Raw genomic sequence first — 23,375 nt, forward strand, 5'->3', positions numbered from 1 at the left:
CAGGCTCCAGGCTCGGAGCTGTCAGCCCAGAGCCCGACGTGGGGCTCGAACCCCACGTAGAACGTATTGACCGCATACATTTATATAGCAATGTGGTTGTCATTATAGCATCAGCTAATACCTCTATGGTGTCATATAACTATCATTTCTTCTAGTATTGGTGACACCCAAGTTCTGATCTCTTAGCCACTTTAATATTTATAATCCAGTTTTCTTTTAGCTCCCAGAGGCCAGCCCCATGGGTGGGACTTGGTTTTCTCCTTTGCTTTACCGCGTTTGGCATCGCCCAGAACATGTTGTGGGTCCTAGGGAGCTTTTAAACGTTTAGCCCTGAAGCACCTGGGGGGGCGGGGGGAGCGCAGTTGGTTAAGCGTCCAACTTTGGATCACATCACGATCGCGAGGTTTATGAGTTCGAGCCCCGTGTCGGGCTCTGTGCTGACAGCTCGGAGCCTGGAGGCTGCTTCGAATTCTGGGTCTCCCTCCCTCTCTGCCCCTCCCCTGCTCACGCTCTGTCTCTCTCTCTCTCTCTCTCTCTCTAAAAAATAAACATTCAAAAAAAAAATCAGTTTGATGAAAGTTGTACAGCACTGAACGAAGACCACAGTTCAGTGCACTTCGAATGGGAGAATCGTGTGATCTGTATTATACCTCCATAAAGCGGTTTATAAAAAGCGTCTTTAATGTGGGAAGTAGGTGTATGTGATGAGAGGCCCACAGGGCCCAAGGAGGCGGTGCACCCGGAGATTGGCTGCCCGCAGCCTCAAAACCAAAGATACAGGTGGAGGTGACTTTGAGGTGAGGAGAAGGAGGAGGTGAGGTCTGGGGGAAAAAAAACAGGACGGTGGCCTTGGGTCAGGGCGTGGGAAGAGTCTGCAGCCGTCCACTGTTGGGTGAGAGCCATCGCTGGCGCCTGGGTTTGCCTATGTTGGGCAGTGGGGCGGACAAGCCAGACCTCACAGCGGTGATGGTTTTGCAATATTGTGAATGCCCTCGGTGCCACCAAACTGCCATTTAAAAATGGTTGAAATGGTAAATTTGATTTCAGACCACACACACACACACACACACACACACACACACACACATCAAGGTCGTGTTTGCCTTCTGCCCCAGAAGCTCCATTTACAAGGCTTGAAGAGGCAAACCTTTCTTTGCCTCTCCTGAAAAGGGATTTTCCCCCTCAGTAGTCAGAAACCCCCCTCCTCCTGGGTAGAGCGCTAAGAACTTGATTGGAGGCTTCTGATTGGCTGGGTCTTTGCCCTGGAAGCCCCCTCCTCCCCTCTCCACCGGCTGTGACTACCCCTTTGGGAAAGAAAGTCCTTTTCAGGGTTCTCTGTGCCATCGAGAGAGGCTGACGGTGTGGGGCTCCTTTGGGCTGGTGGCGGTGCAGGTGCCCATGGGGCTCTTCCGTCTGGTCCTGCTCGGGGCGCTGGTGGCAGTGACTTCGGGGAGTAAGTAAAGCTGCTGTGGTCCTGGTTCTGTGTGGGGTGAAGCCTGGACACCAACTCCTTCACCTGGGACAGTATTTATGTAGCCAGGTGCCTGTTGACCTGCTCCTCCCCTGACTCTCGTGGTTTTGCCTTTCATGGGGAGAAGGAAAGAGATTCCAGGTGGATCCTTATCTCTTGCCTCTGTCTTCCACCAACCTCCTCTGAAAACTTGAGACCAGATCTGTAATGCTGAGGGATGAAATGCTAAGTTGAGGGCTCTGAGCTTGTGCGCAGGGATGCTTAGCTGTTTGCAGGGGTATGAGGTGGTGGGCATGAAGATTCGAAGCAGCTCTCCTCTCGGATGCAGCGTAACTTGGTGAAGTGTGCTTTTTATCTGTTGTCTGTTTCCTACGGAAGAGTTTAGGGCAGCGAGATTCAATAAAAACATAATGGGAGACAATATGTAATTTCAAAGTTGCTAGCAGCCCTGTGTAAAGAAATGCTAAAAAGGAACGGGTGAAATTAATTTGGGGGATATAATTGACTCGACCCAATATTTCCAGAATGTCATTAGAGAATGTGGTCGCTGTAAAAAGGTATTAATGAGACATATTTTCCGTTCTCTGAAATCCGGTGTGTGCTTTATACTGGGAGAAAATTTCCAATTTTTTTTTAGCGTATTTCCATTCTAAGATTGTATTTTTTAAATAATCTCTATACTCAACTTGGGGCTCGAACTTAAAACCCTGAGAGCAAGAGTCGCACGCTCCATCGACGGAACCGGCCAGGTGCTCCCATATTTCAATTTGGAGGCTAAATTTTCATTGCAAGGACTTGATCTGTATTTAGATTTCCTAAGATTTAGAGTTGAAAAGGGGGATTTGTATGCTAAGTGGTTTGAAACCCACTTAAGTTTTCCAGTAGCTGACTTGAGTTACTGGTTTTTAACTGAAACACAAAATTGAAAGTTCCTCCATAACACCAGCCACATTTCAGATGCCCAATAGCCACACGTGGCTGGTGGCTACTGTCCTGGACAGTGCAGGTCAGATTGTAGCTGGCTTTTTGATTTTGTTTTGCTATATTTTCAGCACCTATTTGCCTGGTGCACAGTAGGTACTCAGTAAATCTGGGCTGAATAAATGAATGCATAGGGACCAGAACTGACATCCGAGAAGGCTGAAAGGAGACCCGGATTCATTTCCAGGCTGTAGAGATCACATCCATTTCAGTCCCTTTCGGATCTCTCCCTTGAAATGAGTAGGATCCGATAGAGAGATGTATTACCTTTCCAAGTTCCATGTTTCCCCTCTTTGGCTGATCTACTTGGTAGGATTATTGAATCGTTTTGGAAGTTTTTTAATTTAAATACTATTTTTTTAATACTTAGAATATGTATTAAAAATTTTTAATATAATTTTTCATCAAATTGGCTAACAGTGTGCTGTTGGTTTGGGGGCTAGATTCCTCTGGTTCATCGCTTACATTCAACACCCAGTGCTCATCCCAACAAGTGCCCTCCTCAATGCCCATCACCCATTTCCCCTCCCCCTACCATCAACCCTTAGTTTGTTTTCAGTATCCAAGAGTCTCTTATGGTTTGCCTCCCTCCCTTGCTGTTTGTAACTATCCCCCCGCCCCCCGTCTTCTGTTAAGTTTCTCAAGATCCACATATGAGTGAAAACAGATGCTATCTGTCTTTCTCTGACTTCTTTCACTTAGCATAATACCCTCCGGTTGCATCCACGTTGCTACAAATGGCAGGATTTCATTCTTATTGCCAAGTAGTATTCCATTGTATAAATATTGTTTTTTTAAGTGCTTGAGAAAGGAAGAGAACATGATTTAGTTCGAGCACAATACTCTTTGAACACACCTCGTTTCTGGAGCTCGTGGTGGATGGGGGCTCGCGGGCTGGGCTGCTTTGCAGCATAGTTGGTGGGCAAAACAGATGTACAGGTTGTTGGAAGGGCAAACAAGCCGAATGCTGGGTCTGTGCACAATTGGGAGTCAAACGATTATGCATAAACAGGTTTAATTTGGTGCCCAGAGTATATGCTGTCAGAGGCTTGGAGGAAAGTGGGAAGGGAAATCCATCAGGCTAATGTGGTTTTATCCGGTGTTAATGTACTTGAGTGCGAAAAGCGATTTGTGAGACGACATAAAACATTCGGGAGGCGGGGATGTCCTCTCACGTTCTATTGTTTCCAAGGGTCTAACCAAAATGGCGTAAAATGCGCTTTGCCCCATCTTGGGGAAATGTTTCATCTCTCAAGGGATTAGGCAGGCTCCTATGGGAAATGGTTAGCCATCGAGGCACGGTGGGGTAGTTTTAAGGATGGAAACGGTATTCTAGAAAATCTGTTGTCTGAATATGGTTGCAGACAGATTCCTGGCTGAGGTTGTTCCAGGAGAGCGGCATGGGTGGTGCCTGGGAAAGATCCAGGCAGGTGGCTGGAAGGAAGGACAAAGGGTTGACAGAAGGTGAAAGTGGGCAGCACTCGGGCTGGGACGAGTGAGGGAGAGAAGCTAACCCTTTCCCGGGAAGGAGGTGGGGGCGGATTCCCTGCAGAGGGACCTCCGTCGCCTGGGGTAGGGGCTAGGAGGTCGGGAGCCCGTGCTATTCATTCTGTGGTTGGCTTCTGCTGCTGAGAAGGCGGCCGTGGTGGTGAGGGGTGGAGGAGGTGTTCCAGAGGCTCTGGAGACCACCACTCATGGCTGCAGCCCCCTGGTCTGGCTTTGTCGGTTCACAGTGGTCAGGGAGGACCCTGCTGGGGTGAGACCCGGAGGAGCCTGGGGTGTGGAGAACAGGAGGAAGAGTGTTCAGGGAGGAGGGAACAGCATGTGCGAAGAGCTTAAGCTGAAGTAGAGGACCCATGCGTCCAGAGGGCGAGGGCCAGGTGAGAAGTGGCCAGAGGGCAGACAGCGGCCAGCCCTTGTGGTAAAGGATGTCCTTAGGAGTGCATGTGGCTTGAGGGGGGCGGGGAGGGGACTTGGGAGCTGTTAAACCAGGAGCGATGTGATCAGATTGAGCTTTTTGTTCTTCCTACACTTTATTTTTGAGAGCGAGAGAAAGAGTGTGAGCTGGGGAGGCACAGAGAGAAGAGTGAGAGACAGAATCCGAAGCAGGTGCCGGGCTCTGAGCTGGACTGAGCCGTCCAGGTGCCCCCAGATTTTGGTTTTTAAGACAACTCCAGCTGCGGACGAGGAGTCGTGGACACGGGGGATAGTTACGAGGCGGGGCAGGGAGAGGAGGGAGGGAGACTTGCGTTTGTTGATGGACTCGACAGAGCTTTGGGGGCGGCCATCAGGAAGAGAGGAAGAACGCAAATGACTCCCAGGTTACCAGCTCGGGCAGTGAGGACAGTGGTGCCACATCCACGATGGGGGAGAGCAGGTTGGATAAGGGGTGGGGAGGTCATTCCCAGCCCTCTGACAGACAGGAGTACTGGCATCATCTCTTCTTGTCCCCTCGGACGCTTAAGTGTCCCCCCCCCCCCAACAAGTAGGTCAGTGGCCGGTGGGTGGGGCCGTCCCGTGCCTCCTCCTGGCCCTGCCCTTGTTCCATCCGATCTGTGATTTCAGAACCTCAAGATGTGCTGATGAACCGGGCAGCCTCCTGCTTGAAGACAGGTGCAGGTGAGCAAGGGTCTCCGGAGACAGGAGCGGGCAGGGCTGCGGGTGGGAGCAAAGCGGACCAGCTGCCTGGTGTGAGTGGGGACAGCCTCCTCGGAGCGCATGTCCCCATTCCCAGAGCAGCCCGTGCAGAGGAGAGAGGCCAGTTCTGGAAAGGCCATCTGGTCATCAGCAGTTGGCGGAGTAAATAGCACGCCTGGGGCTCTGGCCTTACACCTTGTGGTCCCCAGATGGAGTAAACATCTGTGCCGGGCGATTCTGTTTGCGTTTTGGGGTGGAGTAGATGAGAGAGCTTTAGGGCGAATTCTTTGGAGGGAGAGAGACATCCGGGAGTGTGAGGTGTGGCTGTTTGAGCACCTGAAAATGTTAATTCACTGACAAGCCCCAGAGAAGGGTGGGGTGTCCTAGTTAGCTGGGTTTCGCAATTGGTCCCCTGGCCTAAATGGGAGGTTAGGGAAGTATAGAGCCGCCTCCTCCCTAAGTCAGCCCTTCCCGCCACCTCATTGTCCCCTGAGGCTGGCCAGCTTCCCGGCCCGTTCCCATCAAGAACCAGAACAACCCTCTCCTAGCGCACATGACGCACATGACGTCCTCAAGGCCACAGGTGAGGACTCAAACTCCCGAGGTTGGCATCCCAGCTGTGTGACGCTGGGTAAGTGCGTTAACCTCTCTGAGCCTCAGCTTCCACCTCTGTAAAATGGAGAAAGAAGAACCACCCAGAGATGGATGAGGCCTAAATGAGTTCACGTAAGTGTAGATCAGTGGTTCTGAACCAGGACGGTACCCCTCAGGGTGTTTTGCAGTGTCTAGAGAGAGTTTGGGTTAGCACAGCTGGTGGTCACATCTGGCGGGTAGGGGCCAAAGATGACGTATCAAGGTGTCAGAAGGAGGCCTTAGCGTAAGAAAACGCTGGACACCCTTTGCTCAAGACGTATTGTTCCTGTCTTTATTTTCTTCACCCTCAGAGGAGGAGGGTGCTATCTGCTGGGCTTACCCTGCACCGGGAACAGGCAGCTCATGGACCAGTGGAGGCAGGGAGGTGGGAACCCAGATGTCTAAATAGTCTAGGTGGAGTTGAGTCGCAGAGGTTGATGGGTTGTCAAGGTGACATTCTATCCTCTGTCTGCTCTCCAGGGTCAGCTGAGCCCCACCTTCCTGTGGGCACCAGATACACCTATCGATTTTCCACCAACACCAGTACTGGCCTGCAGGGGGCCCCGGCGGAGGGGAGTGGCCTTGGCCTCCGAGGATTGGTCATCCTAGACGTGCTTGGCCCGTGCCAGATGGCCTTATGGGTGAGCGTCTTTGGGCAACCAGGAGATCCCAAGGATGCTGGGGAGGGCCCAGGGGAAGTTACAGCCCCCTCTCTACCCCTGGCTTTCCATTATACATAAATGGAGAGGAGATTTCTGAACAATCTCAAGTTCATCAGGTCAGGACTCTAGAGGGTGACATCGGAATGTGGCACCATTTTGGTTGTAGGAGGTACCCTGTGTGGGAATAGCGGGGGTTAAAAAAAGAGGGAAAGGGAAAGTATTCCTCGGAGCGAGTAAAGCCATGGGATTGGGTGTTGGGGGGCAAGCTGTGTCCTTGGTAGGAATGAGCGTCCAAGCTGGGGAACCTGAGCGAACACAGCTGAGGGTCCACGGCTCGGGTTAAAGGCACATGGTAAAGCTCCCTCGTGGTCTCACAAGTGGAAAGGCCTGCTCCTTCTTTCCTGTCTCCTTTCTGATGATTCTCCTGCGGTTCCTGGACAGACCCTCCCACCCCACATCAACAGCGGCCTTTTGCTTTCCCAGAAGTCTTTTAAAAAAAAAATCTTTTTTTAATGTTTATTTTTGAGAGAGAGAGAGAGAGAGAGAGAGAGAGAGACAGAGCGTGAGCAGGGGAGGAGCAAAAAAAGAGAGGGAGACATAGAATCCGAAGCAGGCCCCAGGCTCTGAGCTGTCAGCACAGAGCCCAATGCGGGACTCGAACTCACGGACCACGAGATCATGACCTGAGCCGAAGGTGGACGCTCAGCCGACTGAGCCACCCAGGCGCCCCTCCCAGAAGTCTTATCTCCTGCTTGAGAAGCATTTCTGAACTGGCCAGAATGCTTGCTCACAAGCGTTTCTCAAAACTTTTTTTTTTAATGTTTTCACGTAGACGGCTGGATGTGGTCTCTCGAGGGGTGGCTGTGAGCTGCCTCTCAATTCTTCAGCCGCCCAAAATGTCCGCTCTGGTCCCAAACTTCATCTGGAATCTGTTGTCCGCTCACGTCCATCAAAATACTCGCAGCTGTTGGTTGGTTTTCTGTAAGACCAGTTTTCACAAAGCACATTGTGTGCTGCTGTAGATTCATTCGTTTGCTTTAAGCATTTAAAAAAAAAAAAATTGGTCATGTCAAATGTTGGCCAGAAAAGAAAAACTGGCTTTATCAAAGGCATTTGGGAAAAAATGGAAACTTTACAGCCGCCCAGGAGGCAATCCGTTACACACATTTTTGTGTCAAAGGTGTGAAAACGGATCTTCAGAGCAACGTGTTTTCACAAACGGAACGTGTGGGTCTAGTGACTACCAGATCAAGAAGTGAAACACAGCCCCCGTCACCTGCCCCGTTCTCTCTTCTGGTCACTGTTCCAGAGGCCTTCCGGAGTTCTAATGCCATGGATTAGTTTTGTCTGTCTTTGCACTTGGCTCCCGTGGAATTATTCAAGATGTTCTCTTTTGCGTCTGCATTCTGTCTTTTCTGTGTGTGTGTGTGTGTGTGTGTGTGTAATTTTTTAAATGTTGATTTTTGAGAGAGAGAGAGAACAAGTGGGGGAGGGGCAGAGAGAGAGAGAGGGAGACACAGAATCGGAAGCAGGCTCCGGGCTCTGAGCTGTCAGCACAGAGCCGGACGCGGGGCTCGAACTCATGAACTGTGAGATCATGGCCTGAGCTGAAGTCAGATGCCCCACTGACTGAGCCACCCAGGTGCCCCATATTCTTTTTTTTTTAATTGTAAAATATGCAAAAAAAAATTACTATTTTAACTATTCTATGTGTATAATTCAGTGGTAATACATACATTTATCATGATGTGTGACCATCACCACTATCCCGCTCCAGATGATTCATCACCCCGAACAGAAGCCCTCTACCTGTTATACAGTAACGCCCCCTGCCTCTGTCCCCCCACCCCCCGCATCCCTATTGGACTTCCTGCTTCCATGAACTTCCTAGTGAGGTACGTCCAAGAAGTGGGATCACTTATCGCAATCAATATGCAAACTGTGTCTGGCTTCTCTCATTGAATATAATGTTTTCAAGGTTCATCCACATCATAACATGTATCAGAACTTTGTTTTCTTTTTTAATTTAATTTAATTTTTTTACGGTTTATTTATTTTGAGAGAGAGTGTGTGTGTGAGCACAGAAGGGGCAGAGAGAGAGGGAGAGAGAGAATCCCAAGCAGGTTCCACGCTCTCAGTGCAGAGCCTGATGTGGAGCTCGATCTCACGAGCCAGGAAATCACAGCCTGAGGCAAAACCAAGAGTCGGGTGCTTAACCGACTAAGCCACCCAGGCGCCCCCTAATTTTACTTTATTTTATTATTAAAATTTTTTTTTAACGTTTTATTTATTTTTGAGACAGAGAGAGACAGAGCATGAGCGGGGAAGGCACAGAGAGAGAGGGAGACACAGAATCCCAAGCAGGCTCCAGGCTCCGAGCTGTCAGCACAGAGCCCGACGCGGGGCTCGAACTCACGAACTGCGAGATCACGACCTGAGCCGATGTCGGACGCTCAACCGACTGAGCCACCCAGGCGCCCCCTAATTTTATTTTTAATTGTAAAAAAGCATATAATATAAATTCTTGCCTTTTAACCATTTTTAAATGTACAGTTCAGTAGTGTGTTACAAAACTATGTTGTGCTTCTCTATGTAAAAGTTGCACATACGGAATATAGCTATGTGGGAAATCTCTGCACCTTCTCAGTATTGCTATAAACGTAAAACTGCTCTAAAAACAGTCTGTTTTTTGGGCGCCTGGGTGACTGCGTCGGCTGAGCGTCCAACCTCGGCTCAGGTCGTGATCCTGTGGTTCGTGGGTTCGAGCCCTTCATCGGGCTCTGGGCTGACGGCTCGGAGCCTGGAGCCTGCTTCTGATTCTGTGTCTCCCTCTCTCTCTGTCCCTGCCCGCTCATGCTGTCTCTCTCTGTCTCTCAAAAATAAATAAACATTAAAAAAATAATTAAAAAATTTAAAAAAGTAGTCTTTTGTAAAAAGTGACATCAGTCACACGAGGAAGGCAGTTTTTAGGGGTGATTTTATTTTTCAAGTTTAGAAAGTCCATCTTTTGTGATAAGTGCACACACGGGCACATGCACATATCCACAGGGGCATTGGGACATCCAGGTTTTTTAAATGCATGGTGAGCAAAGTCTTGGTTGGCTTTGCAATTCTCACATATTTTGTTGATACACTATATTATAGATACACATCTCTTCCCCACACTGCTTGGGCCTTTTAGGCAAAATGAGAAACCAGTGAGAACTTTCTGGACATTGACCAGGGAGCCGTAGATTCTGCGTATTTCAACTCTTTATCCCCTGGAGCTAGTTGGCCTCTACCACCCAGGAGCTAGAACCTTCCCTCAAGGGAAGGATCTCTCTGCCTGGCTCCTGACACGGGGGTCTTATTACCATGCTGGGCCCCAGAACTGCTCGATGGGTGGGGGTGCCAGTGGGGTCCTGGGATATCCCCGGAGAGGTCACCAACTCACGGTCCTTTCTGCTTTAGCTCCAAGGCTTCCAGGTGACCTCCATTTTGGGGTCCAAGGTGACAGTTCTGAAGGATTCCGAGAGTTTGAGGTAAGACGCTAGCCTTACTCGTGGTAGGACCGCACCTACAAGCCCTGTACCCCTTTCTGTTAGCCACGAGGTGTCAGGTGCACCGAGTTAGATTGCAAGAACGGTGAAGGTGACCCCACCTTAGGTTTTGACCTTGGGAAGCGCCCAGGCCAGACCACTGATGAAAACGACTGAGAGTTAGGGCATAGGTGACTTGAGTGAGTCTAAGTAGCCTCAGATGGCCTTCCCTTACCTGGTGGGAGAAGCTGGTCTCCTATTTCCCTGTCCATCACCCTCCACATGTCCAGGGTTTGTGTTTGTCAAACACCCACTGGGCATTGTCCATGAGTACATTCTGGGAGACCCTGGGTACCCATTAAAGCCCACCCCTCTCCTCTCCCTGTCTCTGCTGAGATGGGGGTTTTCTTGAACACCCATGGCCTCTCCCTTCCCGAGCTAAGCCTCCCTTTTGTGACCCGGCCAAGCCTGGAATTCTCTTTCAGGCTTGTTTCCCAGGACTCCCTGACAGTGGCCTCAGTGGCCTCAAAGCTCAATCCAGCCGCCAGACTGAAGACAAGCCCATCCCTGCAGATTCCTCTTCCTTTTTTATTGCAAATTCATTTGTTAAAAAATAAAGCCTTTGTGCTGGGGTCCAGGGTTAGGGGACGCTGCCCAGGGGCAGATGGGTCCCTGCTGAAAGGCTTAGGGTGGTCTCCTCTGAGGGGGCAGTGAGGGCTATTGTCCCTGGGCTCCTCATCAGAAATGCTAAGTCACAGGGCTGGGGGTTTTCAGCTCCTTGAGGCCAGACTGACTTTTGCTATTCTGGAAGGGGCGGGCAACATTTGCATTTCTCTAGCACAAGGCCTGAGACCCAGGGGGCTGCCTCCAGAGGGCCCCTGACTCCCAGGGTCTGAGCTGGAGAGGGACAGTGACCTCCTGGGGAGGTGAAAGTAAGGACTTCAAGGTTCTGCTTTGCTGGCTGGCTGCTGGACTTGAAGCACCTCTCTCTTCTACACCCACACACAAGTGTGGCGACTTCACGGCCCACCACCTCCCCCCACCCCATCCCCCCACCTGGCAGGTGCAGGAGTGGTCCCATCACCTCCCCCCACCCCATCCCCCCGACCTGGCAGGTGCAGGAGTGGCGGGGAACAGGTGAGGGGTGGCGGAAGGAGCCCTGGGCTCAATTCTGCTCCCACCTCCTTCCTGACTTGCTGTGTGAGCCCCTCCCCCAGTAGCTCCCCGTCTCTGGGCCTCTTGTCCTCATCTGTACGGTGATGGGGTCTGAAGTTTCTGAGACCCATGGCCCTGGAGGCAGCCTGCCTTGGTTTGAATCCTGGCTGCTGCCCTAGTCCCTTTCTGGTTCTGAGCCTCAGTTTCCTCATCTGTTTGTGTGTGCGCACGTGCGCGTGCCTTTCCCGGTGTGGGGGGGGGCGGGGTTGGGGGGATGCAGGAAGCTCTTGGAAGTTGAGCTTTTGGTTACTTGACACTGGGCGCACCCGGGTGCTTTAGTCCAAGTGTTAGAAGGCTGGACTCGCTTTGGAGCCGAGTTGGCTGCCCCTTGTGGTCCGTTCAGAAGTTGCTGGAGACCCCAGGGAAGAGAAAGCAAGGTCATTTGGGAAGATGGGGAGGGGGGAGGGGGAGGGCGTTCCATAGGGGCTTCCTATGGGGAGTGACCTGTAGCAGGAGGGGCAAAGGCACTGTGGCCCCAGCAGTGCCCTGGAGGGTCCCCTCCTGACTCGCACCCACCGGTCCCCAGCGCTGCCCTGGGCCGCTATCCTCTGCGCTTCGTCCTGCACGCGGGCCGCGTGGCCCGCCTGTGTCCTCGGAGCGCAGAGCCACGCTGGGTGCTGAACGTGAAGCGCGCGGTGCTGAGCCTCCTGCAGGGGCGCCCGGGCGCCTCCGGCCCCCAGACCCTCGAGGAGGTGAGGCCGGGAGCCTGGTTTGGGGGGGCGGGGGCAGGGGAGGAGCAGGGGCTGACGGGGTCCCGCTCGCCCAGGTGGATGTCCTGGGCAGGTGTCCTACCACTTACCAGCCACACGGTGCCTGGCTGCTCAAGACCAAGGACCTAGGCCGCTGCTCCCTGCGCAGAGCGCGCTCCTCGCTGCGCTCCCAGGCCCTGCCGGGGGAGGAGGTGAGTGCCCCCCTCGCCCCCTCCCCCCAGCCCTCCTGGACCCACCTTTCTTCCCCTCCTCCCTCCCCAGCTCGCCCCGCCCTTTCCTGTCTACACCTCATTCCCCTCCATTCCCTCTCCCTAGTTCTCCTTCCCTCCAGACTTCTCTACCCCACACCCCCATCTCGTCCCCTTCGCCCTTCCCCCTTCCCCCCTGCTCCCTGGCCCCACTTCCTCTCCTCCCGTCCACAGCTCCCTGCTGAGAAAGTGTTTGGTCAATAGCACTTTTCTGGGTAAGGGTGAAAGCTGATCACTGTTAATGTTAACAATTACACAAAGTCTTCTTTTAAGTGTATTTACCTCTTTTGAGAGAGGGAGGGAGGGGCGGGCCAGGAGGAAAGTGCTGTCAGCGCAGAGCAGAGCCTGATGCGGGGCTGGAAGTCATGAACCGTGAGATCATGACCTGAGCCAAAACCTAGAGTTGGCCGCTTAACCTAAGACTGAGCCACTCAGGCGCCCCTGTACAAAGTCTTAATATCTGGCAGCCTCAGGTTCAAAGTGAGGTTTTAGTACCTGCCCTGGGGTTCCTTTGTGTGGGAACCCCCCTTGTCCTTTCCCTCTCTGTCAGCCTTTGCTCCGGGTGCTGGTACTACAACCCAGGTTGGGGGGAGGCTGAGGTCGGGCTTTGAGGCCCCCAGCGTTCCCCACCTTACCCCTTCACAGCCGGGGCCTTGCCTGAGCCCCTGCCTGTCTCCCCCACCCCCATGGTCCAGCAGCCTGGCCTGGCGTCCCGCCTGACCTGCCATCAGAGTTTCCAGGCTGGCATACTGAGGGAGGCCTCCTGCACGGAGCTGGACACCGTGGGGCCCCTCTCTGAGAAGGCAAGTGCCGTGCACATGCGGACCCTTTCCTCGCTCATCCTGCTGCGTGAGAGGTCCTTGGATCCGGCTGTCACAGGTGACCAAGGGTGGATGTGGGGACCCTCAGAGCAGACTTGAGACCTCCTGTGGCAGAGCGGCTCAGGCAGGCCTAGGCTCTATCACTCTTTCCCTGTTTGGCACCCTATCTGTCTTGAGCAGTTTCTGAAAATGGCTGTTGACACGGGAGTCTGTCTCTTTTTCTAGAAGTTTCTGCTGGCTCCCATGGCTCAGGTTTGGTCTTGTCCTTTTCCCTGGGTTGTCTTCAGTGGAGATAGAATCTTCTGGTTCTCAGCTTTTGTGGGAGAATTCCACCTTCCATCTGATGACCTGAGCATTTTGGGGGCACGCTGACTCGGGTTTCCTGATTTTCTGGAAAGTTCCTGCCAACACATAGCGTTCCCTGGAGCTTGGCTCCCTTGTAGAATTTTGCACGGAAGGAAAGAAGCAAGGCATGCATCTGAGGGAAAAAGATACATATTTTTTGGTGGTTGAAAAACTGCTCTTTCCCTGAATAATCAAATAAAAATGATTGATATTGCTGACCTTAGGGAAGGATTTACTTGGGGCCAGGAGCCGTGCTGAGCGTTTTATGTGGATTGTTTCATTTGGTTCTTATCATGACCCCAGTGGGAAGGTACTGTTGTTAGTTACTTTTTCAAATAAGGAAACTATACCTCGAAGAGGTAAGAGGACTTGTCTGAGGTCACACAGCGGGCAAGAGACAGAGCCGGGACTTGAACCCCCAGCTCTGTTCTGTAACCTTGGTGCCTCTGAGCCCAGGCTCACTGCACCACCTGAGCAAGAACCTGGCAGGTGGGACTGAAGTCCTGGAGCTTCCCAGCATCCCCTCTGGTTCCACAGAACACTGGCTGGGGTCCCAGCCTGCCCTGCCTTCTGAGCTCTGCCTTGGGCACCATGTAGGCAGAAAGGGGTCATCTAGTCATGTTAAGACCTGGGTGTTCCCCAACGGAATTGAATGAACTGTCCGTGGTTTTTTTTTTTTTTTTTTTTTTTTCATCTTTCATTAAGATAGAAGTGGTTTTATTTTTTTTTTTATTTTTAAATATAAAAACTTTAAAAGTTCACATTGCACACTTCATTTATTATTTTTTTTTAAGTATTTATTTATTTTGAGAGCAGGGAGGAGCAGAGAGAGAAGGAGAGAAAGAGGGAATTCCAAGCAGGTCCTGTGCTGTGTGCTGAGTTGGACGTGGGGCTCGATCATGACCTGAGCCGGGATCAGGAGTCGGATGCTTAGCCCCTTAACCGACTGAGCCCCCCCTCAGGTGCCCCACAGTAATCCATTTAAAGCGAACGATTCAGTGGCTTCCAGTATAGTCACAGAGTTGTGTGTCTATCATCGCAGCTAACTGTAATATTTTCGTCACTCCAAAAAGAAATTTCACACCCAGGACACCTGCGTGGCTCAGTTGGTTGAGTGTCTGACTCTTGATTTTGGCTCAGGTCATGATCCCAGGGTCGTGGGATCTCAGGAGTGAGCCCTGTGTCGGGCTCTGCTCTAAGTGTGGAGCCTGCTTGAGGTATTCTTCCCCCTGCTTGTGCTCTCTCTCTCTTTCTCTCTTTAAAATTAAAAAAAAAATAAAATAAAATTCACACCCATCTGCCATCATTCTCTATCCCCCTGGCCCCAGACAACCTCTCTGCTCTCTGGATTTGCCCATTCCGGGAGTAGCGTGTAGATAGAATCATACGGTATGTGACCTTCCGTGGCTGGCCTCTTTCACTTCCCATAATGTTTCAAGGTGTCTCCACGTTGTTATTGCCGAGTCATCTTCTGCACGGAGGGACTTTGCATGTTTTCTCTGTCACTCCCAAGAGCGCTTTGGAGGTAGCCTGTTTGACTGGCCCTCATGGATGGGTGTGAACGTTGTTTCCCATCTTTTGCTGGGGGTCGCACCTCGGCCATGATTTTCCTCGTGCCTGTCTGCCCCACCCCCTTTGCCGGAAACATGCGGAAGTATTGGCAGGGTTGGTGGGCGGCTCCCAGGGGGCCTTCTTCTCTATCTGGCCTAACCCCCCCCCCCCCCCCCGCACCGTGTGGTCCTCCCCATCTAGCGCTTCCCATATCAGATCCAGACGACGGGGAAGTCACTCCCAGCAGCCTGTTGTACGAGTGGGAGGAAACGCGGTCTCAGGCTTCGGTGGTCACAGTGGCCGTGTCCGTAAGGAAGCTGTGCCAGGCTCAGACCACCAGCTTCGAGGTAAGTGCCTTTGGCAGCCTTAGGCCAGAGTCTGGCCTGGGTCCCTGGGACACCCTCTTCTTTTTTTTTTGCCAAATCCTTCTTGGTGTTTAGTATCAGGGCTGCTACGTACAGTTGAGCAGGGTGTGTACTGCACAGCTGTGCCGGTTACAAAAGCAACAGAAGGGGAAGAAATCGAGCTGGTGCGTGCTGAGCCTTGTGGCCCAGTGCGGGGAGAAGATGAACAAAGCGGAGGCCTTTCTTTCACTTGCCCGTCTGGGGCCAGACCGTCCTGTTGGGCCCTCGGGCTAACTTTCTGAACCTGGCTTATCCTGGAGACCTCTCCGGAGATCTCTAGCCATACCCAGATCTGACCACTGGAGACTTCCCACCGAGTCCCAACCCATTCAGCCTTCCTTGGAACTGCTGGTCATTTAAAGTGGAGGAGTGGACTTGAGAGGAGTGGTTTCGTGGCCCAGAGAGATTTAGAAGGCTCGAGACATCTGGCTGGTTCCCTGCTTTGTGACTAAATGACAGGATTTGTGGGAATACGTGATGCTGTGTCTTCCCCCTGCCTGTCTTGTTCTGAGACAGAGCCCTGCACCCACACGCAGGAGGAGAGGCGGACAGGCTGTCCCTGGGGAAGGAAAAATGACACGTCTGGGTCCTGTGTCGAGGCTGCCCTCCCACGTTGCCTTCCTATAAGAACCTTCCATGTTCCCGGGAATGGTGTTCCCATCAGCGGGGCCCAAACTGGCCGGTTTGCTCAGTTGGGGAACTGTTTAGTTTGTTCAGCAAGATGAGACCCTTATTACTACGTACTGGGCACTGTTCTCGGCCCTTAGAATGAAGGAGACAGGTACCGTCCTGGCTTTCACATAGCATGAAATCCAGGGTGACGGGAGAGGGACCGTACCCACCACTGGTGATGAGGATTTCAGCTGTTGATGAGCGCTGGGAAGAGAACAGAGTAGGGATGAGGCTGAGTGACCGCTGGGGACCAGGGTCTAAAGCAGAGGTCATTGAAGTGGAGCCCTGGGGTGGTCCCTTGACAATCTAGGGGGGAAAGTGCTCTGAAAAGAGCTTGAAAGAACCAGGGTCCGGAGTCTGAGCCCTGGGGACGTGTTTGGGGAGCTGGCTGCCCAGCCTCGTGGGAGCGGGACGGTGAGGACCGGTGGGGCCGCCTCCTGCAGAGCCTCATGGTCAGGATAATTTCCGGAACATTCTAGACACATCTCGATCTTTGTTCCACCATCCCTGCCATTCACCACTCTGGGCTGGGTGTCACCAGTGACATTTGGGAGACTTTGTCTGCCTCCGCGCCTGGGATAATGAGTGAGGACACCCACAAACCTGTGAACTGAATGTCCTGGACCCCTAGGGGCTGCGGGGGGCACATAGAGCAGGAAAGGGGGGTCAGAGGTGCTGGCATGGGGTATAATTTTAAGTGATGATGGAGGTGACGTTGAGTAGGGGTCGGAAGAGCTGTGGATGTGGGTGGCCGGTGGCGGTGGAGGGGAGCCACAGCACATACTCCAGGGTAGGAGCTGCTCGGGGAGTCTGAGTGGCAGGGTGGTTGGTGGGGGCCTGTGGCTGGCGCCCAGTGGGAAGCACGAGAGGGGACGAGGGTCCCCTCGGTGGAGCTCACAAATCCCTTTCTCTTGGGGTAGTGGGGAGCCTTGGAGGGTGTCGTACAGACGAGGGAGGTCACGATCTGATGTGCATTTTAACGTTCTCCCTGTGGCTAAGGCTGGAGAACAGACCGAGCGCCAGGTGGGATGCAGGGAGCCCAGGCGAGAAGCTCTTGTGGTAACTTAGGGGGACATACAGGAAGGGGGTCTGGGAGACGAAGGGAGAAGGGTCAGATTCAGATGGACGCTGAGAAAATAGGTATTTTTATAATACACTGAGGATGTAGAGACTGTGTTTATACCTACTGATTACATTTATTGACGATGAAACAGAGTAGAATATGTTGAATAAACAGACCGTGTGTTATATCTGTGTATACTGGATGCATATTGAACACACACACACACACGCACACACATACATTTTGTACATGTGTGTATATATGGCGGAGACACATGGGGGAACCAGGAGCCAGTCTCCAGCTTGCTGATCCTGTGTACCTCACCCTGGGGGTTTCGTGGGAGCCAGAAAGAAAGGGGCCATCTGCCTCGCAAGGTGGTGCTACAAGCCACCAGCTGGTTAGGAAGTGACCAGGCCAGCTGTCAACCCAGGCAGCCTGTCCCCCCCCAGCAGGGTTCTTACCTTGACATTCCTGGCACCTTGGGCCAGATCGTTCTTGAGTGGGGAGGGGCTGTCCTGTGCATCTCGGATGTTCAGCAGCGTCCCTGGCCTCTGCTCACCAGAGGCCAGCCTCACCCCTATCCCAGCTGTGACAGAAGTGTCCCCAGGTGGTGCCACATAGCGCCAGGGGAGTAAGGTCGCCCTCGCCGAGAACAGCCACTTTGTAGCCTACGTTCTAACTGTCATGTGGCTCACCCTCAGGAAGTGCTTGGAAACCACAGGACAGGCCCGCTTCCCTTGTCTGGCCCCCAGAGCATCCTCTGACTCCCTGGCCGGGCCCTTCCCCAGGAGGGGTGGCTCAGAGCAAGGCGTACTCGGGGCCTCCGTCTTGCTTCCTGGAGACTGGCAGTGCGGGCCCCCGAGGGCACAGGGCGGCTGTTCTGTATTTATAGCCCAAGAAAGGAAATAAATTGTTCTCCCTGGGGAGGTCCCCCCCGGCTGGTGGGTTGCTGCTGAGGACCTTGTTTCTGAAAGTGGCTTTTCAGGGATGCCTCAGTGCCCACGGAGCAGCTCCTCGGCCCCCTGAAGGCCTGGGGGGCCCGCCTGGTTGCCCTGGGGACCAGCCTTGCGGGCTTCGGCTTGGGATGCCCTTGCTCGTCCCCATTGTCGCTGGGCAGGAGACAAGATTGGTTTTTTCAGTCGGGAAACAAAACCAGGACTCCTGCTCAATAGAGAGCAAATTCTGCGGCCTGACCCTCGCCAGAGAGGCCCTGGAGTTTCGACGTGGGGGGCAGGGGGCTGTGATGGCCAGAAGCATCCGTAGATGATGCAGGAGGAGGTGAGAAGTGAGGCAGGGTGGCACAGCCCCACCCCCACTGCCAGGGAGGACTCCAGGCAGAGGGCTCGGCTCTTGGTTACCATCTGGTATTCTAAGAATATGGAGCCCAGGTCATGGGCCTTTATTAAACACTGACTGTGTACAGCCAAGGGTTTTAGGGGCCGTGTAGACCGTGGTATGTCAGAGGTGATGGTCCAAACCCTGCAGGGCGGTTGTTAAACACAGCCATTCTTATTAACGATCGTGTTAGAAATAAGTCCATGTTAAGGGCACCTGGGTGGCTCAGTCAGTTGAGTGTCTGACCGTTGATTTCGGCTCAGGTCGTGATCTCATGATTCGTGAGATCGAGCTCCGCTTTGGGCTCTGCGTTGACAGGGTGGAGCCTGCTTGGGCTTCTTTCTCTCTCCCTGTCTCTTTGCCCCTCCTGCACGTGTGTTCTCTCTCGCTCTTCAACACCAAGAAAAAAAAAAAAAAGAGAAGTCACATTAGAAACAAAGGTCATCAGTGTTCAAAACCATCACTTGCCTGCCCGTGACCTTGACACCTGTGACCAGTTTGTGTGCACCTGCTGTAGGCGTGGGTGGTGACATGATCTGCTCTCGCACCTCCGTGCGGGCTCTCTTTTTTCTTGTTTGTTTGCCCACCCCCACCCCATGCCCTCAGGCAGGGGACACCGGTGAAGAGTGTGGGTTTAGGAGCTAGGTGGCCAGGGTTCAGTGCTCGACTCTGCCACTTAGGGGTGAGGCCACCGGCACCTGAGTAAAGCCCTCAGAGTGTCCCGGATCTTCTCTGTTAAGGGGGGATAACGACACCCACTCCCCGAAGGCTGTCGCGCGCGGGTCAAACGAGACGGTGCCTGACACGCAGCAGAGGCTCCGTACACAGTGACCGGTGGTGGTCGTGGTGGTGTTCGCGTTAGGATCGTGCGTGCTTGTTAGTAGCGGACGGGCTTCTCCCTTGTCTCGCTGCTGGAGGGGAGAACCGGAGGCGGTGCTGTGATCCTTCCTGCTGTGGCTGACCCTGGAAGGCTAGTCCTGATGCCCACACTCGGGGCCGGAGGCCTCCCCGGAGGAGGCGGCATACTCCAGGGTGGATACCCGGCCTTCCCCAGGTGGCCAGGTGCTCAGCCAGGCACAGCAGTTGTTGGAGGGCTTCAAAGCGTGAGTGTCTCAGCCCAGAGAATCTCGGGTGATGCCTAGCTGAGCCCATCCAGAAGGCAGGCAGCAGGCCTGGAGTTGAGAGTCCCCGGGGGTGGCTGCCCCAAGCTGGGCTGACAGTCTTGAAGGCCAAGAGCAGTCAGGGCCTGCCGTGGTGGTGACATTCGTCCCACCCAAGGGGTGGCTTGTGTGTCGAGCACGAGAAAGTAAAGGCAAAGCTAAGGGTAGCCTCCGGCTCCACAAAGAGAAGGCACATCATAGGAACGCTGTCCGGACCCCGGGGGCCAGATGTGCTGTCCGGAGGGGTGGGTGGGCCGAGAGGGCCAGTGAGGGGCCTGTTGTGCAGCCTGCGTCTTGCCCGGCCAAGCTGTGTGCACGGGAACTGGGTGCCTGCCACTCAGCACGGGAGGCCAGAGGCCGGGCGAGTGGGTCCCAGCCCCAGCAGAGCCCTGGCTGGCCAGGCGTGGGTTGGGGAGCCTCGGTCCTGGCCTTGGCCAAGCCCGGGGGAGGCGTGGGGACTGCCAGCAGGAAGCCGGGACCAAATCACCTATCTCCGGAAACCTGAGGGGTGTGTGGTCTGAATACGCCCTTTTATTTTATATTTTTTTCGTTAAAAATACCAGAAACGTTTGCCATCTCACCGACTCTATGAAAGAGGCTGAGACTCAGCCTAGATCGTGGTCGTGTGAACATTTAGTGAGCTTTTGTTAGAGCGTAAAGCCCACAAAGGCAGATATCATGTCTGTTCCCCCCCCACCGCCTCCCGCTTATCCCCAGCCCCTGGGTGTAGTGGCTGGCACACAGTAGGTGCCCAATAAATGCTGGTTAAGCTAAAGAATAGAAATGGACCAGGCTGCGTGCCAGGAATTTGGGAGAGAGAAGCCCAGACACGTGGCCTCATTTCTTTGGATCTTAGGACACTTCAGGTGGAGGTTGCCAATACACGTCCCACTTTCTTTGCCGTCCTGTCTGAAGGCAGGGGAATGGAGTAGGTGACCCTGTGCCCTCCACCACCCCCCGAGGCTGCCAGGGGAGGAGGTGTTGCTCATGCTTCCCCGCTCTGATTCCCAGGCCGCAGAACTGTTCCTGACGCTGGTATTAGAGCTCCAGGGACTCTCCCCAGATGAGCTGCTGGAACTCTGGAGACAATGTTCTTTTAAATGCCGGGACAACTGGTAAGGGCCTTGCTGCGGGGGAGGGGGGACCGGCCGGGGAGCTGGCTGGCGGTCCTGGTGGGGCTGGGCCATCTTGGCCCCGTCCCGGGTCCCCCCTCTGAGGGCTGCGTGGTGCTATCTCGTCTCGCCTCGTCTCATCCCTGTGACACTGACTCGTCCTTCGTTCTGGGCTGTCTGCCAAGAAGGTGATTAAGCGGGGAGTCTGGAGGTTCCCACGGGCTGGCGGGGGTGGGGGGGGCCTTCTTGTGACTCAATCTGAAGGGCCTGGCAGTATAAATACAGGCATTGTTCTCTCCCCCAGACTGGGACCCTCTTGCAGAGAGCTGGAATTAGCATTCCAATGTGCCTTGGGTACCCTTCTGGCCGTGGGTGGGGGTGGGGGTGAGGGCCGGGCTGGGGTCCCACCCCCTGGACCCTACTGATGTGGGGCCAGCAAGGGGTGAACAGAGACCCCGGGTGCCGAGTGTCTGAGGGACTCTGTGGGCTCCGGGCTGTCCTGGGGAAGCCTGGGGCTCCTTCCCCAAGTCCTGCTGCTCTCCAAGCTCCTGAGCTCCAGACATCTGGGAGTTTCTCACAGCCTTTCAAAAAGACCTCAAAAAGCCGGCTTCAGATCCCGTGTCTGCCTCTCTCTCTGCCCCTCCCCCGCCCATGTTCTGTCTCTCTCCCTCTCTCAAAAATAAATAGAGGGGCGCCTGGGTGGCGCAGTCGGTTAAGCGTCCGACTTCAGCCAGGTCACGATCTCACGGTCCGTGAGTTCGAGCCCCGCGTCGGGCTCTGGGCTGATGGCTCGGAGCCTGGAGCCTGTTTCCGATTCTGTGTCTCCCTCTCTCTCTGCCCCTCCCCCGTTCATGCTCTGTCTCTCTCTGTCCCAAAAATAAGTGAAAAACGTTGAAAAAAAAAATTAAAAAAAAAAAAAATAGAAAACATTTTTTGAAAAGATCTCACAAAGGTTATCAGTCCAAATTATGAAAGAAAAAAAAAAAACCTGCAAAATCAACACGACCAAATGTCTCAGTGACTGCACAGCCTAATAGCTAATGGAGAGGCACCTCCTGAAACCCTCTCTCTGTATCCTCTCGTTGAACCCTCACTAGGACCTCGTGGGGTAGGTGGCTTTTTTTTTTTTTTTTTTAATCCCTACTTCATGTTTGCGCAGGGAAGCCAAGGCACAGAGCAGTTAGGAAACTGACCCAGAGTCACACAGCAGAGTTGGGAGTTTGAACCCAGGCGGTCTGTGCTTCTCCATCTAGTACTTACGGGCTTGGATAGAAGTGATGTTTGACTTAGGCGTGTTTTAATTCTGTGTGACCAAGGCAAGGGCCCTCAGGTCCTCAGGAGGAAGGAAGTGCCCGTTTCCCTGGTGACCTCCTCCGTCTGCTGCTCTGCATTTTCCTACAAGACCCTGGGTCTCATCGGTCCCTGTACATGTTGGGAGTCAGGGAGGCGGGAGGACCCATTCCAAATCTAGGACTTTCTGAGAGGACAGATGCTCTTCAGAGAGTTTTGGTGTACATGAGGCTGCCTTCACTTCTGGCCCGAGTGTGGTTCCCCAGGGCCCAGATTTATGGCGGAAAGAGGAGGTGTGAGGGTGAGAGGTGGGAAGAAAAGGGAGGACGTCGCTCAGAGGAAGTGACCTGTGTGTTCCGAGGACTCTCAGGCATGTTGGGGCTGGTCCATCAGCATTCCCATTTTCGAGATGAGCAAATCGAGGCCAGAGACTATTGACAGGCAGATGATGAGGGTGGGAGTGGGGCGTCTGGTCGTGGGCAGGCGTGGGCTGGCTTGTGGGGCCTCCAGCTCTGAGAGCCTCCCGTTTCTGCAGTGATGCTGGGGATCTGCCTCCCATTCGGTCACATCCCTACTCAGAGCCACCATTGTATCAAGGTTGAAAACCTTTTCTGAGCTTCGGAACCTTTCTGCCATCTCAGAAAAGAAAAGAAAAATGCTGATGTTGGCCCAGGACTGAACATCAGAGGCAACCTGCCAGTTGTTGGTTCCTGTTCGATGCCAGGGGTCCTCGCCCCTGCTTGGTGACCGAGGCAGGTTTTAGCAGAGCAGTGGGCGGTTCTAATGTGGCCCCAAACCGCTGTTGCCTGGGTGGGCGGACTGGCCAGGGTTGGGACTGGGCTGCCGTTATCCTTGTGAACCCAGGCTGCTTGGGTCCCAAGCCCAGCTCGACCCCTTCCGGGGTGTGTGATCCCAGACACGTCCCCATCGTACTTCTCGGAGCCTCAGAGTGTCCCGGGATGACCCGAGGCCACCTCGAGATGAGTCCGAAGGCGCTCAGGATGTGCGGGCCACCTCTGTGACATCCCTCTGTCTCTCTCGATCTCAGGCAGCCGCTGGTGGACGCCCTGCCCTCCTGTGGCACCGAGCCCTGTGTGGGCCTCATGAAGGACCTCATCATGTCCGGAGAGGTAGAGGTGGACGAGATAGAGGCGTGGCTCTGGTCGCTGGCCTTCATCCCACAGCCCACAGATGCCATGGTCCACACGCTGCTGGTGAGCCCCTGCTCCCCACCCGGCCCCCTGGCATCCCTCCCTGACTTAGCAACCGATTGGACACAGGGGGTAACCCGCTTTCGTCAGGGCTCTGAGCCAGCCCCTCGTGCTGCCAGTGGGGACAGAGCAGCGAGATCTGGGTTGGAGTCTCAGCAGTGTGCCTCCCAGCTGTGTGACTGTGGGCAAGTGGCTTAACCTCTCTGGGCCTGTTTTCTGATCCGGAAGATGGGGATGGAATAAGAACCTTCCTCCGGGGCTGGTGGTAAGAGATGGGGAGATGCATGTAAATGGATTCTCCCCGTGTCTGGCACAGAGTCTGAGCCCTTTAGGTGA

At 53.8% G+C, this 23,375-nt stretch overlaps 1 protein-coding gene across 1 annotated transcript in view; it reads left to right on the plus strand.

Annotated features, from left to right (window-relative positions):
* Positions 1–1,318: 1,318 nt before the first annotated feature.
* Positions 1,319–23,375, plus strand: part of LOC121019514 (uncharacterized) — a 147,847-nt gene continuing 125,790 nt past the window's right edge. Inside the window, exons 1-10 of the mRNA XM_040459030.1 lie at positions 1,319–1,453; positions 5,018–5,071; positions 6,203–6,363; positions 9,835–9,905; positions 11,644–11,809; positions 11,884–12,018; positions 12,774–12,954; positions 14,994–15,139; positions 20,438–20,541; positions 22,877–23,042. Coding sequence (XP_040314964.1) covers positions 1,399–1,453; positions 5,018–5,071; positions 6,203–6,363; positions 9,835–9,905; positions 11,644–11,809; positions 11,884–12,018; positions 12,774–12,954; positions 14,994–15,139; positions 20,438–20,541; positions 22,877–23,042 — 1,239 coding nt within the window. The 5' untranslated portion in view covers positions 1,319–1,398. The remainder of the gene's footprint in view (positions 1,454–5,017; positions 5,072–6,202; positions 6,364–9,834; positions 9,906–11,643; positions 11,810–11,883; positions 12,019–12,773; positions 12,955–14,993; positions 15,140–20,437; positions 20,542–22,876; positions 23,043–23,375) is intronic.

This window comes from Herpailurus yagouaroundi, unplaced genomic scaffold (assembly GCF_014898765.1).
Source record: "Herpailurus yagouaroundi ecotype Mexico unplaced genomic scaffold, PumYag 222, whole genome shotgun sequence".
NCBI classification, from domain to species: Eukaryota; Metazoa; Chordata; class Mammalia; order Carnivora; family Felidae; genus Herpailurus; species Herpailurus yagouaroundi.